Genomic DNA, 17,995 nt, shown 5'->3' with positions numbered 1-17,995 from the left:
AGTTATACGAATATAAAGAAAAAAAATATAAATAGGTTAGAATGTGTATTGCCTAGTTAGACAGCTTATATATTTCAAAAAATAGTTAACTTGTTGATATGGATATTACAATTACAAGCGCTAATGGATTTTAATCGTGTGTGGCAATAGATTGCCTAGTTAGATAGCTTGCATATTGACAGAAATAGATATTAAGGTGAAATAATGAATTGCTTAGTAAGATAACTTACATGTTAAGAGAAATAGATAATGAAGAGTCGGGTGCCTATAGAATCGCTCCATTCGAGTGGTAGAAGAAAAAAAAATAAGGGGATAAAAAAGGAACACATGCCACGAAAGAGTTCGATCCACACATGGCCGTTTGCTCGTCATTCGCTACGCAAGAAAGTGTCGTGATGTCGTCCTTGCCTGAAAAAGAACAGAGAGAGAGGAGAGAGCGCAAAGTACCATTCAATCGCAATCGTGACAGAACATCAGCGCAGTAAAAGTTAATGGAGCAACCAATAAGTGAGTTTTAACGAACAGCCTATTCCCTTGAAATTATATACTGAATTTATCAATCATTCATCAATATTTTTCTTTTACGATAAATTAATGAATTATACTTCTAACTATAATATTTAAGCCAAACGAACAGCCTAAACGTGCTAGCTTTGCTACCGCCAAACCTGTCTCCACGAATTGAAAAAAAAAAAACAGAGAAGAAACGTACATATGGCCAGACAAAACAAAACAAAACAACCTCCGATCCCTGCGGATTATTCGTAGCACTGCTCCCCGATCCCCCTCGTGCGGACCGCCCAATATTCTACGCGGTGCCGTGCCCACGCAAAGGATTGCGTTAATCATTGATTATATAAATTATTAATAATTTTTAAATTATTAAATTTACAAATATGAAAATTATATAAATAAATTGGATTTGAAAATATTTTTATATAAATATATATATATTAATTTTCTTTAGATGTTTTTATAAAAATAATAGATTAAAATTATATTTTTAGAGACCGTATGGTTATCCTAAACAACGCGTACGTGTCACCGTCCCGTCCGGCACAAACAACGCGAACCCTCCTAGGATAGCTCGTCACGCCGAGCTAGGCGACTGGGCGTCTTCTCTCCGGCGCGGGCAGGCAGCATATTACCGGCATATCTCCCTGTGCCTTGCCCCGCGCGCGTCCGGCGGCGTCCGGCCGTCGACAGGGCGGCTTCGTCGTCCCGCTGCTTCCGCCTCCTCCCCGGCGTCGCGGACAAGCGCTACCGGGCGGAGCGCGGCCGCGAGATGCCGAGCCGATGCCCGTAATATGCCGTGGAACCAGCGGGGGCTCGTGCGTCGGCCGTCGGAGTCTTCGTCGTCTCCCGACAGCGCGACCATGACTCGGTTCTGTTCACGCGATTGGTTGATGTTTTGCACTGTGGGGTTGTTTATTATATCCACAAGCTGGTTTAAGAGCTTGTTTAAATTTAAAAAACTTTTTAGATTTTGATACTGTAGTATTTTTGTTTGTATTTGATAATTATTGTCTAATTATGAACTAACTAGATTTAGAAAATTCGTCACGAAAATTACAGATAAACTATGCAATTAGTTATTTTTTATCTATATTTAATACTCTATGCATATGTCGTAAGATTTGATATGATGTAAAAAAAATTTGAATTTTAGGTGAACTAAACAAGGTCTAATTGGATTTTTTTTTTGTTGGTGTGTGGCAAACCGACAGAACTCATGACAGCACAGTGCAATAAAAGCACACTACTAGTTGATCCAATGGGTAGCATCACACACGCCACAAAAAGCATACAGTGCTATTTGTTTGTTTGAGCTTATCAACTGAAAATATCAACCATTTGATAATATTTTTCTATCACAACAAATCAGCGAACAATATTTTCTATCATGCCTTATCATAACAAGGCGAGCATACAAAACCGAATAGATAGAGTGAAAGAGGTAAACAAGCAGTCGAAGCAGCATATCTGCATGGTGCACCTGACTGTCCCTGAAAAGAGAACACATGAAGAAGATTTCGAGGCCTAGCTAGCTAGAGCTCAAGTATAAATTTTGTTGCTCTCCTTTTTTTTAGAAAAAAAACAGATCTTGCTCTCCAACTATAAATCTACTACTGATATTCTATTGGAAAACTGCCTAGTAATTAATAAGATAAAGGTCTGCTTCTCTTTATTGAAGCCGCGCACCAACATTATCGCTATTTCCGTAGTTTTTCTTCGGGCAGTTCAGTTTAAGTACACATATGTGTGCTATGGCGTATTCATTAGCGTATGGCGTACGTTCAATGCCATCAGCAACGCCTTGCTACTAGGATATATATATGTACTCTTGTTAGCACTTCTGATTTCACGATGTCACTTTAGGTTATATAATAAATAATAATAATATACTTTACTTTTTATCCGTTTGCAGTGTAGTCTAATTAATCTTCGTTAGTGTAATTTCGTATTACGTACGTTACTTTACTTTACATGCACCCCTTTGGTATGCTCCTTATTTAGTTGTCAATTTTTTTTGGATTTCGTTACTGTAGCATTTTCGTTTTTATTTGACAAACATTGTCCAATTATGAAGTAACTAGATTTAAAAAATTTGTCTCGCAATTTATAGGCAAACTATATAATTATTTTTTATTTCTATCTATATTTAATATTTCATGCATGTGTCGTAAGATTCGATGTGACAGAAAATCTTGAATTTTTTTTTATTTTTTTGTGGGAACTAAACAAGGCATCAGTCTTCTTTGGAATACCCATAGGTTGATGCGACAACCACACATACTTACACGCATTTGCATTGCCTTTGTGTTGTACTAGCTCTGTCCGTGTGTACCAAGAGCTGACCCAGGCCTTGTTTAGTTCCAAAAAATTTTACAAAATCGATACTGTAGCACTTTCGTTTGTATTTGACAAAAATTATCCAATTATGGATTAACTAGACTCAAAAGATTCGTCTCGTCAATTTCGACCAAAATGTGCAATTAGTTTTTATTTTCATCTATATTTAATACTCCATGCATGCGTCTAAAGATTCGATGTGATGGGAAATCTGAAAAATTTTGCAAAATTTTTTGAGAACTAAACAAGACCCCAACCAAATTTCTCTCCCTTTTTTTATATACAATATCATCAACAAATTAAAAATTTCTTGTTTGTTGTAAATTTTTCTCCGGCGTTAATCTTAGCTAGAACATCTTTACCAAACAATGTCATATACTGTAAAAAAGACGTACTCACGTACGTGTGCCCTGGGTTGTTATATATACTTTATATATACAACAAAAGCGCTATAGCTTAGTACAATGAAAATGATATGATCTCGATACTCATATACGGTAAGAATTCCAATATGAAAGCACAGGAGTAGTGCAAAGCAGGACTACAAAGACCCTTTTGTCCGGTGCATGCCGATATGATCAGGACACAGAGCAAAGTACAAAAGAGTCCTGACTCCCCACGACACAAGCTATTGGCGCGAAAGATTTTAGTTATTGACAACGAGTGAGCGAACTGTATTTTTATATAGCTGGTGCTCTTTCACTCACTTGCTTTGCTTGCAAAATGGTTGTGTAATAAAAACTTCCAACAAAGGGCATTCTTACAATAATCAACCTATATTTTTTTTATAGCTGGTGTTGTTTCACTCACTTGCTTTGCTTGCAAAATGGTTGTGTAATCGGTTGTTACTCCAAAGAGATTATGGCTTTGTTCAGTTGCCGAAACGAAAAGTTTCTGGCCAATGTAGCATTTTTGTTTGTTTGTGGCAAATATTGTTCAATTATGGACTAACTATGATCAAAAGATTCATCTCGCGATTTACAGGCAAACTGTGTAATTAGTTTTTGTTTTTTGACTATATTTAATGCTCCATGCATGTACTGCAAAATTAGATGTGACAAAAAAATCTTGAAAAGTTTTTGATTTTGAAGGTGAACTAAACAAGGCCTATGTTTGACGGGAATGTGGGCGATTCAATCCCCTACAAAATACAAATCAACCCCCCTCCCTCTCCCCTCTCTTCCCTCTCAATCCCGTCAGATATTGGAGACTAACTGAACAAATCCTTAATTTGACATGGCGAGAATATTATTAGAGAGCCAATGTATCTTATTTTATAGAGATAAACTGGTAAATATATTATTGGCGCAAGCTTTTTAACATATTTATTCTGTGTGAATTTCATATTTTTTAGAGTTCAAAGACATTACCCCAGGCCATTGCATTAACAAGGACCATACCACCGTTACAGCATAGTGTTAACATCACTGCGAATTTCATATTATAAACGTCAATTGCCAATCGTGTCTAACACACTAGCTTTTTTCTCCAAATTTTAAATTTCTTATACTAAGACCTTGTTTAGTTCTATTTTTTTTAAAAAAATTCATCGTCACATCAAATCTTACGGCACATGCATATCTATAGAGGTCGGAAGAAAGAGAGAGAGAGGGGAAGGGAATAGACAGGGGAAGATATTTTTTACCGTGCACTGTACATATCCAGGAGCTGATTCTAGAGCGTTGATCGCGAAATCAAACGACCGAAGAGATCTAAGGAGATGTGGCCTAGCTAGCTGCACAGCCTCACGTTCCCCTTGTATAGGTGAATATTAAATATAGACAAAAATAAAAACTAATTATATAGTTTATCTGTAATTTACGAGATGAATCTTTTAAGTCTAGTTAGTCTATGATTGGACAATAATTACCAAATACAAACGAAAGTGTTACAGTACCCAAAATCTAAAAAATTTTGCCAACTGAACAAGGCCTAATATAATCTGCGAGGAGGCGGTGCAAGTGATTTTAAAGTACTATGGCCTTGTTTAGTTTTTTTTTTAAAAAAATGCGAAATAGATACTGTAGCATTTTTGTTTGTATTTGATAAATATTGTCCAATCATAAAATAACTAAGCTCAAAAGATTCGTCTTGCAAATTAAAGATAAACTATGTAATTAGTTATTTCTTTTATTTATATTTAATGCTTCGTATATATGCCGCAAGATTCGATGGGATGGAGAATCAAAACCTTTTAGGAACTAAACAAGGCCTCTATATCATTACTAGTTTTGAACTTTTCATCCGTATTAGGTCTTGTTTAGTTGGCAAAATTTTGGTTTTTTGGCTACTGTAGCACTTTCATTTTTATTTGACAAACATTGTCTAATCATGGAGTAACTAGGCTCAAAAGATTCATCTCATAAATTTCAGTTAAACTGTGTAATTAGTTTTTATTTTTATCTTTATTTAATGCTCTATGCATACGACCAAAGATTATGTGACTGAGAATCTTGAAAATTTTTGCGAACTAGACAAGGCTTAGCCTACTGCCCTATGTGAATAATCAGATCCGTCCCAGGGAAGGGAAAAATCTAGTCCGTACTTTCTTTTCCAAGTGAAAAGAACATACTGATTTATTATGTATGATAGAAAAAGTACGACGGTAAGACTATCTCCAACAATCGTCACCCAAAATACAAGACCTATTTGTCCTTTGGGTAGCGCTACAGGTAAAAGGTTCCATACCTATTTTTAGTCTTCTCCAACAACAAGACTTAAAAGACAACACTTTCTGCAAATGGGTCTCGAGGAGAGAGGATACCCAAATTTGGTTATGCCTCTCCTGATATCCAAAATAGGTCGTATTGTGTTGGAGACTCATTTTAGGTTTGGGTTCCCAAATGGGTCTCCTGTTGGAGATAGCCTAAGAGAAGGAACAGAGCCACATTGTACCGTGCGCCACTGTCATTCCCCCACCCGTTGCCGAGAAAAACAAACCTTCCCGGCGGCCCGGCGGAGGCCACAACCTTGCTCCGGCCGATAACTTCCGCGGGGGGCGGGGGGTTCACCACGAATATGCCCGCCCGTCCCCTTGGCGGTAACTCCGCGACCTCGCGGTCGCCATCGCCGCCGGGTCACGGCGCGGCCCGCGGGCCCCTTTGTCGCGATGTCCTTGGCGCCGCGGGGGGGAATCTGCGCGGGCTTAAATACTCCTGCCCGCCCTGAGGTCACCCCCGCCATGCCACCCGGACCCGGACGACTTGGACCCGGACGACGACGCCCGTTCTTAACCGAGCTGCCATTTGGCGCCAACCGCGCGCCGCGCTTCCTCGCCACCCGCCCGGGGTGCTGGCTGGGTGCACCCGCCGCCCGGAGCCAGGAGGAGAGGTACGGCTCAGTCTTCCGCTCTTCCGCCCTCGACGACGACGAGACACGACCCCTGCTCCATCCTCCTTGCTATACTTGCTATAGCATTGTGCATCCTCTGTAAGCCTGTGTGGGTGCTTATTGCTCGATTTTGCTCTGGCACCTGGGGATGAGATCGCAGGTGCCTACCACGTGGCATCTAGGAGTATTTCTTAATTTTGTTCAGTAAGTTTTTCGTCTCATTTTTTTAAGACTTATTCTCTTCTTCTTTTTTTTTTTACAATGATATCATCATCCTGTTTCCTCGAAATAATAATTTCATCATCTGGGATCGGGGCTGCTTGGCTCGTGGTTGCAAATGTGCAATCCCATAGTAATGTGATATGCAAGTGCTGCACAACAGCACATGGCATGTGCGATACCTGGTTCAGTTCGTTCATGTTCTTTCCAGGCAGTCCGTTTTTGTATCGTTGAATCGAGTAAAAAGCTCTGTCTTGCTGAAGGTGTCTGAATAGAGATGAGCGTGGAATATTTAGACAGAACAACACCATGGTTAGGTTCATATTTGCTATGGCTACACGCGAAGCTCAATTCCATTTGATGTCTTCTTTTACAATGCCGATCCACCTCGCAAAGCCCTTGACAGTTATCATAGACTAATTGCACCATATCGATATGAGCTAGTACATTATGGTGCTTGATGTTTTTTTTTCTGATAGTACAGTTTGATGATATGTATCTGCTTGTTACTTTGGCTTCGTGGTTTGCTGCACATGGTCAAATATATTTCTCACCTTGCTAATCATCATGTCATATTAAAGTGACACCACAACCACTTCACAGTAATTATCTAGCAATTATATGTTGATCAACAAGCTAGTGTTCGAAGCAGTAACATTTCTATTTAATAATTGATGCTAGACATTTCATATGACGAAGCAAAAGTACAACCTCCTAGTTTCTATTTGATATGTTAATTACAATAAATACGAGCTGACATATCCTGAACTTATAGTTTGGAAGAAATAATTCGTTAAGAGGAAGGCAAATTAGCTTGTCCAAATTTCCTCTGTTCATTTGTGGATTCCATAGAAATAAATGTCAAAAGGTGTTAACAGAGCTTTTTCTCCATATAAATTCCACAGGTGATTTATCAAGATCAACAATAGGTCAAATATGGATCTGGGAAAATCAATAGACGATAAATTCAGCAAGTTGCATCCAAGTTTGCCAGTAGACACCAGAATTGTCATAGTTGGAGCAGGGCCAAGCGGCTTATCAGCAGCATATGCACTAGCTAAGCTAGGATATCACAATGTAACTGTGTTTGAGAAATGCCATCATGTTTCAGGGATGTGCGAGTCCATTGATATTGAGGGTGAGGAACTTGATTGACGCACTCTTATTCAATTGTTTCGAGTTTCGACATCTGTGTACTTACTTATCAAGCGGGCATTGTTATACAGGAAGGACATATGATCTGGGAGGACAAGTTATAGCAGCAAACAGTGCCCCTGTTATAACTCACCTGGCAAAGGAACTAGGTTCTGAATTCGAAGAAATGGATACACACAAGCTTGCTCTGATTGATAGCCAAACAGGAAACATTAGAGATCTTGAAGTTGCTGAGGACTATGTATCCATGGTATCTCTAACGCTAAAATTACAGGCAAGTTTTTCTAGAATAATTTGGACTAGTTATAAATTCGGTCAAAAGGAATATGTTTTTCAGTGCTAATAACTAATGGTTTGGTCTACTCACTATTGGATAGGATTTCTTCCTGTTGCTCACATGTATGTTCTTTGGTACATTTTATAGGATGAGGCAAATAGGTCTGGACGAGTGGGAATTCATGCAGTTAGTGGATTGGCTTCAGATCCAACTCTTGACTTTTTGAAGCAGCATGGAATAAGTTCAATGCCAAAATCTGTAGTATATGGTTACACTGCTTCTGGCTATGGTTTTGTTCAAGACATGCCCTATGCTTTCATACATGAGTTTACTAGAACCTCTATGGCTGGCAAGATCCGACGTTTCAAGCATGGATACATGAGCTTGTGGGAGAAACTTAGTCGGTCGTTACCATTTGAAGTTCTTTGTGGCACGGAGGTTCTCAGAGTCAAGCGTGACAACTGTGTTGCAAGTGTAACTTTCAAGAATAGCAATGGTGATGTAGAAGTTAGGGAGTTTGATAAAATTATATTGTCAGGTGCTCTTCCTTTCAAGAATGGGAAAACATATCGCTCTTTGAGTATGACTGGTAAGTATGATCAAATTCACCTTTCGTTTGATTGAAGCTAGTACTCCAGCCATCTGAATATATTTATGTATGACATTTTTCAGATGGAGAAAATGAAGTGGTGGAACTGAATGATCTTGAAAGAGAGCTATTCAGTAAGGTACGGACGATTGACTACTATACAACTGTTGTTAAGATTGAAGGATTTGAGCACATGCCAAAGGGCTTTTTCTACTTTGGGGAATACATGGAGGATCCAACAACAGTAGGGCATCCAGTGGCAATGCAAAGATTCTTTGCTGACACAAATATTTTCTTGTTCTGGTCTTACGGGAATTCAGCAGACATCAAGGAGCCATATGTGGCTAAATGTGTAACCGATGTTGTGACATCTATGGGAGGAACTGTGCAGAAAGTGCTTTTACAGCGGCGATTCAAATATTTCCCTCATGTCAGCAGTGAAGGTATAGGTTGACAGGGTTGCCTCTGATTATCAAATAATTCAATTGCATTACATAATAATGATTCCCTGCATTGCAGACATGAAAAATGGATTCTACGAGAAGGTGGAGTCTCAGTTGCAAGGCTTTCAGAACACTTACTTTGTTGGAGGTCTGCTAGCGTTTGAGCTAACTGAAAGAAATGTGTTATACTCCATCTCAGCTGTTTGTAAACACTTTGCCATTGCCAGTGAGCTACCAATGATTCCTTATGTTAAGGTGAGCCAGAAATACTGTCCTGATATAGTTCAAGTATTATTTCAACTTCTATTACCTAAAGGAACTATGCTTATGTTTGTCAATACTTAATACTTGTTTATGCAGAGACTTTTTCCTCTATCCAAAGGAAATCCTTCACCTCCTAGAGATATTGGTGAGCTTGAAGGAGTTGAATTCCCCCATCTTCCATCCCTGGATGGATATTTACAATATTGGGGAACTCATAGAGTCACTGCAGAGAAGTTTATCTACACTTGGATCAATGAAAAAGGGAAGATCGTGAATCGTAGAACCTACCAGGAGCTTCATGATAATGCATCTTACATTGCGTATAGGCTATTGACAAGCACAAAGCCTATTATCAAGCCTGGTGACAGAGTTCTCCTTATTCATCTACCTGGTTTGGAGTTTGTTGATGCATTCTTTGGATGCATCAGAGCAGGAGTTATACCAGTCCCAGTTTTGCCCCCTGACCCAATGCAAAGGGGTGGGCAAGCGCTTCTGAAAGTTGAGAATGTCTCTAAGGTGTGCAATGCTGTGGCAATTCTATCCACCTCTTCATACCATGCTGCTGTACGTGCAGGCTATATCAAGAATATTGTCACTCTAGCACAGAGTGCTCAGAAATGCTCAGCTCAGTGGCCTGACCTCCCATGGATTCACACTGACTCATGGATTAAGAACTATCGACGAAGTCCAGGCAGCTTCAACTCAGAAAGTGTTGTGCCTATGATTACCAAGACCCAGCCAAGTGAGTTGTGCTTTCTACAATTCACTTCAGGTTCCACTGGTGACGCCAAGGGTGTGATGATAACACATAGTGGACTAATCCACAATGTGAAGATGATGAAGAAGCGATATAGAAGTACTTCAAAAACTGTCCTTATCAGTTGGCTTCCACAGTACCATGACATGGGTCTAATAGGGGGTCTTTTCACTACTCTAGTAAGTGGAGGAACTTCCATTCTATTTTCACCAATGACATTTATCAGAAACCCCCTCCTATGGCTCGAAACAATAAGTGACTACCATGGAACACACAGTGCAGGGCCAAACTTTGCATTTGAATTGGTTATAAGACGGCTTGAGGCTGAGAAAAACAAAACGTATGACCTCTCTTCAATGATCTTCCTCATGATTGCCGCAGAGCCAGTGAGGCAAAAAACTGTCAAAAGGTTCATAGAGTTGACTCAACCTTTGGGCTTTTCTGAAGGTGTACTTGCTCCTGGATACGGCCTGGCTGAGAATTGTGTCTATGTTTGCTGTGCTTTTGGTGAATGCAAGCCCATTTCTATAGACTGGCAGGGAAGAATTTGTTGTGGGTATGTTGATCCAAATGATACAGATGTTGTTATCAAAATTGTTGATCCAGACTCTTTGACAGAACATCAAGAGGATGGTGCTGAGGGTGAGATATGGATCAGCAGTTCTAGTTCTGGAGTTGGTTATTGGAACAATAAGGAAACAAGCCAGAGAACCTTTTGCAATTGGCTCAAGAATTACCCTAACATAAAGTTTACAAGAACTGGTGATTTAGGACGGATCATTGATGGTAAACTTTTTATTACAGGAAGGATCAAAGATCTTATCATTGTTGCTGGTAGAAATATTTATTCTGCAGATGTAGAGAAGACAGTGGAAGGTTCTTCTGATGTTCTTCGACCAGGCTGTTGTGCTGTTGTTGGTGTTCCTGAGGAAGTTTTAACCCAGAAAGGCATCTCAATCCCTGATTCTTCTGATCAGGTTGGACTTGTCGTGATCGCTGAGGTTAGGGATGGTAAAGTAGTCTCTGAAAATATCGCAGACAGCATAAGAACACGTGTAGCAGAGGAGCATGGTGTAACTATTGCATCTGTCAAGCTTATCAAGCCTAGAACCATATCCAAGACAACATCTGGGAAAATACGGAGATTTGAATGCATGAAGCAATTTGTTGATAATACTCTTAGCTTGGCAAGTGGTAATCATATATCTAAAAAGAAGTCTCTTTTTCGGTCTCTCACTACAGGAACTGGCATGGAAATCAAGAGACCTTTCCTGAAGCACACTGTTGATTCTACCATTCACCCTCAGCCTAGAAGCAAAGTGAAAAATTTCATGGAGATTGTTGGGTTTTTAATGCAGTTAGTATCTGATCAAACAGGTATTTCAAAGGATAAAATTTCCCCAAATGACAGCCTACCTTCTTATGGCTTTGACTCGATTGCAGTGGTCCGAGCAGCACAAAAGCTCTCAGATTTTCTTGGTACACCTGTTGGAGCAATTGACATCTTTACTGCGAGCAGCATTTCGGAGCTTGCTAACTCCTTGGAGAATCTGGTGCTTAAGTCACAACCACAGCTGGCACCTCAGCCTAGATGCAAAGTGAAAAGATCCAGTGAGATTATTGAGTTTCTAACACAGATAGTATCAGATCAAGCAGGCATTCCAAAGGACAAAATTTCTCCAACTGATAGTCTACCTTCTTATGGTTTTGATTCAATTGCAGTGGTCCGAACTGCCCAGAAGCTCTCAGATTTTCTTGGTATTCCTGTTGGAGCCATTGACATTTTTACGGCAAGCTGTATTGCTGAGCTTGGGAGCTTCTTGGAGAATTTGGCACGCAAGTCACAACCACAGTTAGAACCTGATGTATCTCACTCCGCTGAAGATGAGAATCTAGTTATCACAGATGCCACTAGTTTTGATCTTAGCGTGTTTGCTACTGGGACCCTCCAGCTCCTGGCTCTTACTTATGTCTGTTTTATCCTGTTACTCCCAGCATATCTCGCAAGCTCGATGTACATGAGCATGATATCTTCAGTCAGTCTGGTGAAATCATCACTACTGAGCTATCTTAGTTCTTTGGTCTTGGCACCTATTGCATGGATCTGCTATGCCTTGTTCACTTCATTATCTCTATCTACCTTGGGGAAGCCATTCCTTCAGCCAAATTATGTTTTAACCCCTGATATTTCGATATGGTCAGTTGACTTTGTGAAATGGTGGGCACTAAACAAGGCACAATCATTAGCAGCAAAGATGCTAGCTGTGCATCTAAAGGGCACAGTCTTCTTGAATTATTGGTTCAAGATGCAAGGAGCTCGGATTGGTTCAGATGTTGTCATTGATACGGTAGACATCACTGACCCATCCTTACTAGCAGTCGCGGATAGTGCAGTGATCGCAGAAGGTGTTCTCATTCAGAGCCATGAAGTCCGTAATGAAGTGCTGAGTTTCAGGCATATCAAGATTGGTCAGAAGGCATCAATTGGCCCTTATGCGGTGATCCAGAAGGGAACTATTGTGCATGGTGGCGTTGTCATTCCACCATTGCAAAAGACTGAGCAAGGGAAATCAGCATATCCTCCTAGCGGAGCTTCTGCATACATGAAGGTAGCTAGAAATATTTGAATTTATACACTAAGTTCTTGTGCTAAATTGCTAATCACCTAATATCTTAAGGCATAAAACAAATAGAATTTGAGTTGGTTATTTCGGCTTTGAAGTTGGTGAGCTACAGAAATACACCTACATACATAGATTTGTGATCCTTCATTCACCTCTTGTTCACTGATGAAGTTACTGGCAATTGAGTTGTCTACAGTCCAGTACTACAATTAGAGGTAATATTTTTTAGACATAGGAAGCGACATAAAAAAATTACCAGGGAGGCCATAGAAAAGATTGTGTGCAAATGATTTTTTCCCCCTCTGTTTTTCTTAGCTCATCGTCTGATGATATTGGAAATTCTCGTTTGCGGGTAGGAAACATGCTTTGCCATTTTCCAGCACCACTCTCATATTTATGTAATGATATATACTACAACTAAAGAATGATTTTGTTGTGTTATCATTTGAATTTTGACCATCTACTCTTTTTTTTTCAGGACGAAGCAGGGACAGCAAACATGGCATTTGAACACCTCTTTAGCATCTATGCAGTTGGCTTCTTGGGTGCTTTGTCAGGTGCAACAGTCTTCATGTTGTACACCCACTTTTCAGGCACCACTGCTTCGCTTCAGCACTTCTCCTTTGCATGTGTTGCTGGTGCCTTCCATTGGTTGCCAGCTGTCATTGCTGCTTATGCTGTGATTGTCCGGGAGACAACCAAGAGCCCGGTGGAATTTGCTCTCTTCATTGCCTTCGCCTACTTAAGTTATGGGATCATCGTTAGTCTTCTCACCAGTGTCGCCAACAAAGCTCTTGCTACAAGGTCAGGGACCAAGAAGAAGGATATGGCAAGTTTGATCCAGCAGCGCATAACCATCGCTGCACACCTCAGATTTGCAAAGATGATATCCGGCACAGAAGCCTTCTGCATGTACTTGAGGCTTCTTGGTGCAAAGATTGGCAGGCATTGCTCTATCCGAGCCATCAATCCAGTGGCAAATCCTCAGCTGATCAGCATTGGTGATGGGGTCCATCTAGGTGATTTCTGCAATATTGTTCCAGGGTTCTACTCAAAGGGGTTTACCAGTGCAGAGATAAAGGTCCAGGACAACACTGTGGTTGGCAGTGGCAGCTTGCTCCTTCCTGGCTCTGTCCTCCAAGAGAATGTCATCCTGGGAGCACTATCTGTTGCTCCGCAGGGTTCGATTCTCCTTCAAGGTGGCGTCTATGTCGGGGCGCAGTCTCTGACCTTGGTGAAGAACACCTTGCTCACAGAAGATGAACGGATTGCAGAGATGGACCCGATGTATAAGAAGATTGTTGGGAACCTTGCGGCGAACCTGGCCATCACTACCATGAACGTCAAGTCAAGATACTTCCACCGCATTGGCGTCAGCGGGCGGGGGGTCCTGAGGATGTACCAAGATATACCTTCGCTGCCCAAGCACAAGATATTTGGCGCCGGCAAGTCTTTCCCGGTGATTGTCCGGCACAGCAACAGCCTCAGCGCAGATGACGACGCAAGGCTCGACGCTCGTGGCGCATCAGTGCGGATCCTCTCGGATGACGGCGAGGTGCCTCTTCTTGACCTCACACTGAAGAGCGGCAACGCGTTTTACGCGCGCACAATCGCCGACTTCGCCACCTGGCTTGTCTGTGGCCTGCCGGCGAGGGAAGAGCAAGTGAAGCGTGCACCGCACATCCGTGACGCCGTCTGGGGCTCGTTGCGGAACACCGACTCGTACACCATGCTCCATTACTACTCAAACATATGCCGGCTGCTGCGGTTCGAGGACGGCAGGCAGATGTATGCAAAGTTCAAGCTTCGTCCTGCGGACCAAGGCATCTCGGAGGACTCCGGCCAAGTGGTGCCGCGTGGCATCCTGCCGCCGGAAACTGGTGCGATCCCGAGGGACGAGGGTGACACACGCCCGCTGCTGTTCCTCGCTGACGACTTCCGCCGGAAGGTGGAGTCTCCCGAGGGGGTGCGCTATGTCTTCCAGCTGCAGCTCAGGGATGTCCCTGCTGACAGCGCCACTCGCGACATCGCTCTAGACTGCACACGGCCTTGGGACGAGGCCGAGTTCCCGTACATCGAAGTCGGAGAGATAAGCATTGGCAGCAATCTCCCAGCAGAGGAGACGGAGAAGCTGGAGTTCAACCCGTTCCTGCGGTGCCAAGAGGTGGACGTGATCTCGGCGACGTCCTGCAAGCAGAGCGCGTCCATAGACCATGGACGCTCGCTGGTCTACGAGATCTGCCAGCGCGTGCGAAATGGCGAGCCGCTGCCGGCCTCATGGCGAGCGTTCCTCGAGCAGTCAGACACCAAGATCGACTTGTCAGGCTGTCCGGTCATCGCGGTGACGCGCTCAAGCTCGGACGTCCGTCAAGCCACCAAGGTGACGCTGGCTCGGACATGGTACCAGGCGCTCTGGGCCACGCTGTGCCAGCCACTGCTGCAGACACTCGTGCCGTACTTCGTCGTGGGCCTGGTCATCTTCCTCCCCCTCCGTGGCCTCCTCGCCGCCATGGCCACCGGCATGCCACTCTACTGGGCTCTGCCCATCTTCTGGGCCACGTCAGGCGTCGCCGCGATGGGTGCCTGTGCGGCAGCAAAGTGGACCCTGGTCGGCAGGCGGGCCGACGGAGACACGGTGCACATCTGGGCGCCGCCTGTGTTCCTGGACACGGTCTGGCAGGCCGTGCGCACGGTGACCGCGGAGTACTTCGCGGAGCTGACGCCTGGGTCCGTGCTGTTCGCTGGGTGGATGCGGGCGATGGGCGCGTCTGTGGCCGTGTCCGATGGCGTGTACGTGGACTCCATGGGCGCGCTGCTGAACCCGGAGATGGTGCACCTGGAGCGCGGCGCAAGCGTGGGGCGGGACGCGCTGCTGTTCGGCCACATATACGAGGGCGAGGGCGGGGAGGTGAAGTTTGGCAGGGTCCATGTGGGCGAGGACGGGTTCGTCGGCAGCCGCGCGGTGGCCATGCCGGGCGTCAGGGTCGATGACGGTGGCTGCCTCGGTGCCCTGCGGTTGGCCATGAAGGAGGAGATCGTGATGAACAGGATGTAGCCATGTAGGACAGCAAAAGCGGGAGGCCCCTCGTCATAGCAGTTGAGCATTTCTTTTCCTTTTTGGGGTTGGTTGAGTTTTGCAGAAGCTGATGCTGCTGCTGTTTTTACAGTTTTAGGATCATAGTAGTGATATATGATCAATAAGTGGCTGGAAATAATAAGTGTAAGCTGCAGGTGTGTACTCCGAGTTTGCCTTAATGCAATGATATGAAGTCAATCAATCGATCTTTGTTTTTCTGTCAAAGATCTATGACTTTTCCTTTATTTAAAAGAAAGAAGAATCAAAACAAAGTTGTTTGTTCTGAACCTCTAAAACATATTGCAAGACTACAGTGTTTTTTATTTGTTTGCTCCGAGTGGCAGTGCTCCTTTTTTTTTTCTGATGAGTGAGTGGCAGTGTTCCTTGACCATGTCTTTGTCAGTTTTGAGTTGTAGGTGGTAGACTATTTCCTCTCCAGTGGTGGCATAAAAGGCAAGTCTTTCCCCTGTATCCTTTTCTGTGAAAGCTACCTGTTCCTTTCATGATCTTGTCCTGTATTCTTGTGTACATCAAACATACATTCCAGCTTGTCCTTGTTCTTTGCCGATCACTTTGTTCAGACTTGGAGCCCAGCTTCTGTCACTTCCAGTAGTTCAAAAACTACCAAGTAGTTTTCCTGGTGCTTTCGGGATGTTGTTCAAAGACTACATCTTGTGTGATGTTGCTGGCGATGGCTCCACCAACTGACACTTCACTCATGGAGAAGATGTGTGCACGGCCTTGCTGATCGTTTTCGATGCTACCCGCTAGTGGTCATTTTTTGAAGTACAAAGATTCTCTTTTTTTAGGGAAAAAAAACTACACAGGTTCTATGTTCCACTTTGGGTGAGGGTAAAAAAAAATGGTTGAAGACATTTTGAAGTTCAAATCTTTGATACCATTTCCCAAGCGGAAAAGCGAAAAAAGAATCCAAGCTGTGGCAAAGCTGTAAAATCGTCCAACGGCCGGCTCTGACCACCAGCTGTCTTTGACGTCAGCGAGGGCGAGAGGACGGCCGCTCGGCGCTCGCTCGCTCGCCGCCAAGGCGAGAAAATCATCCCCGGGCCGCTCCACCTCCGTCTCTGGATCGCGGGCCCCCACATACGGCGCTGGCCGCGACGGCGCAGCAGGAGAGGAAGAGCCCTTCCGGCGCGATCAGAGCACCTGATGCTCGCCACGTGTCTACGCGGCACGGGTCCGTATCACGGATAGGAAGAGAACCCTGCCGCCGCGAGCCCGCGACGCGATGCGCCTCCCGGTTTTCGTTTGAGCCCCCTGCAGTCCCCCCACCAGACGGGCGAAACCAACTCTGCGGCAGAGGGCAGAGAGGGTTTTGGAGCAGACAAGCCTGGCTCTTGTTCTTCCTCCATCTCTTCCCTCGCCTTGCGCGTGTTGGCGGCTGCGTCCGCGAGGCCGCCGCGTCTGGCCGGATGGTTCGTGCGGCCGTCGTCGCCTTGCTCGCCGTCGCTGTGCTCTTGGCCTGCTTGCCGCCCGCCGCCGCCTCGTCCTACCGGGGAGGTACGTAACACCCGCGCATCGCATCGCAAACCGTGTTGTTTCTTGGTTCTTCCGCCGCCCCAAAACCTGACGCTTTCGCCTGCTCCTTCCCTCGCCGGCGGTGCAGCAGCGGCATTGCGACGGCTCGAGACAGCGGCGCCGATGGACACCGCGCCGGGCTTACAGGAGAAGGCGGACGTGGCCAAGGTAAAAGAAGACGCCGCCGTGCGCCCGTGCTGCAGGCTAGGGTCAAGAAAAGTCGGCTCTTTTTCTGATGGTTTCTTTCCTGACCGGGGTTTTCTCCGGCTCCGGCGTGCAGGGCGCGGAGGAGGACCTGAGCACGACGGGTTTCGGCGCGGAGTCCGAGAGGGAGGTGCCAACGGGACCGGACCCCATCCACCACCACGCCCGGGGGCCAAGGCGGCAGTCACCTTGATCATGGCGCGCGACACGGCGGCGGAGGATCCTCGCTAGCTTCCTGGAAGTTGTGGTCTTGATCAGTCGGGCATGAACCGGATTCCACGATGATCATGCTGTTTCTTTGTTGTTGACTGTAATCTGTGATGCACTTTTGGTTTCTAAATTCCATTGTTGTAGTAGGGGAAGCAGCATCTACCTATCAACTATCATCAAAACCTTGTTTTGGCATGCCAATTAGAGAAAGGGAATACAACGCAATTCATAATAAAGGGTGTACAATGAATTCCATGTATGAGTTGTTCTTTCCCTGGTAATATTGTCAGTTTTGTCTTGTTGCTGGTTCATTCTCTTTGATTGGTGTTCTCTGTGGTTGCTGGCTGGTTTAATTTATAAATGCTCAGCTTGTTTTCAAACGTCTTTGCATTGATGCCTGATTGTACAAGAATCAAGATCAAATCTTATTTGAGGGGGTGTTCAAGTTCAGATTGTGG

General features: G+C 44.2%; 2 protein-coding genes across 3 annotated transcripts; both read left to right on the top strand.

Annotated features, from left to right (window-relative positions):
- Nucleotides 5,636-15,885, top strand: LOC8058699. 2 transcript variants are annotated; one of them, XM_021464158.1, is made up of 8 exons: nucleotides 5,636-6,183; nucleotides 7,308-7,540; nucleotides 7,629-7,831; nucleotides 7,982-8,423; nucleotides 8,507-8,866; nucleotides 8,943-9,121; nucleotides 9,227-12,496; nucleotides 12,990-15,885. In XM_021464158.1, the coding sequence occupies exons 2-8, from the start codon at nucleotides 7,339-7,341 to the stop codon at nucleotides 15,564-15,566; spliced, it is 7,233 nt and encodes a 2,410-aa protein (XP_021319833.1). In that variant the 5' UTR covers nucleotides 5,636-6,183; nucleotides 7,308-7,338; the 3' UTR covers nucleotides 15,567-15,885. The 2 variants fall into 2 exon arrangements, with proteins under 2 accessions (XP_021319833.1, XP_021319832.1); XM_021464157.1 differs by having other exon boundaries at nucleotides 5,636-6,387.
- Nucleotides 16,279-17,835, top strand: LOC8058698. Its single transcript, XM_002447979.2, has 5 exons — nucleotides 16,279-16,316; nucleotides 16,397-16,439; nucleotides 16,586-17,105; nucleotides 17,212-17,291; nucleotides 17,404-17,835. The coding sequence occupies exons 1-5, from the start codon at nucleotides 16,279-16,281 to the stop codon at nucleotides 17,518-17,520; spliced, it is 798 nt and encodes a 265-aa protein (XP_002448024.2). The 3' UTR covers nucleotides 17,521-17,835.

This window comes from Sorghum bicolor, chromosome 6 (genome assembly GCF_000003195.3).
Source record: "Sorghum bicolor cultivar BTx623 chromosome 6, Sorghum_bicolor_NCBIv3, whole genome shotgun sequence".
Taxonomy (NCBI): Eukaryota; Viridiplantae; Streptophyta; class Magnoliopsida; order Poales; family Poaceae; genus Sorghum; species Sorghum bicolor.
This window is presented reverse-complemented; position numbering and strand designations above follow the sequence as displayed.

Coding starts and splice junctions, on each gene's coding strand:
- LOC8058699 (XM_021464158.1), top strand. CDS start 7,339: ATGGATCTGGGAAAATCAATAGACGATAAATTCAGCAAGTTGCATCCA. Junction 8,867..8,942: donor CCCTCATGTCAGCAGTGAAG/GTATAGGTTGAC, acceptor CCTGCATTGCAG/ACATGAAAAATGGATTCTAC. Junction 12,497..12,989: donor GAGCTTCTGCATACATGAAG/GTAGCTAGAAAT, acceptor TTTTTTTTTCAG/GACGAAGCAGGGACAGCAAA.
- LOC8058698 (XM_002447979.2), top strand. CDS start 16,279: ATGGCTCCACCAACTGACACTTCACTCATGGAGAAGAT. Junction 16,317..16,396: donor ACTTCACTCATGGAGAAGAT/GTGTGCACGGCC, acceptor CTCTTTTTTTAG/GGAAAAAAAACTACACAGGT. Junction 16,440..16,585: donor ATGTTCCACTTTGGGTGAGG/GTAAAAAAAAAT, acceptor CTTTGACGTCAG/CGAGGGCGAGAGGACGGCCG.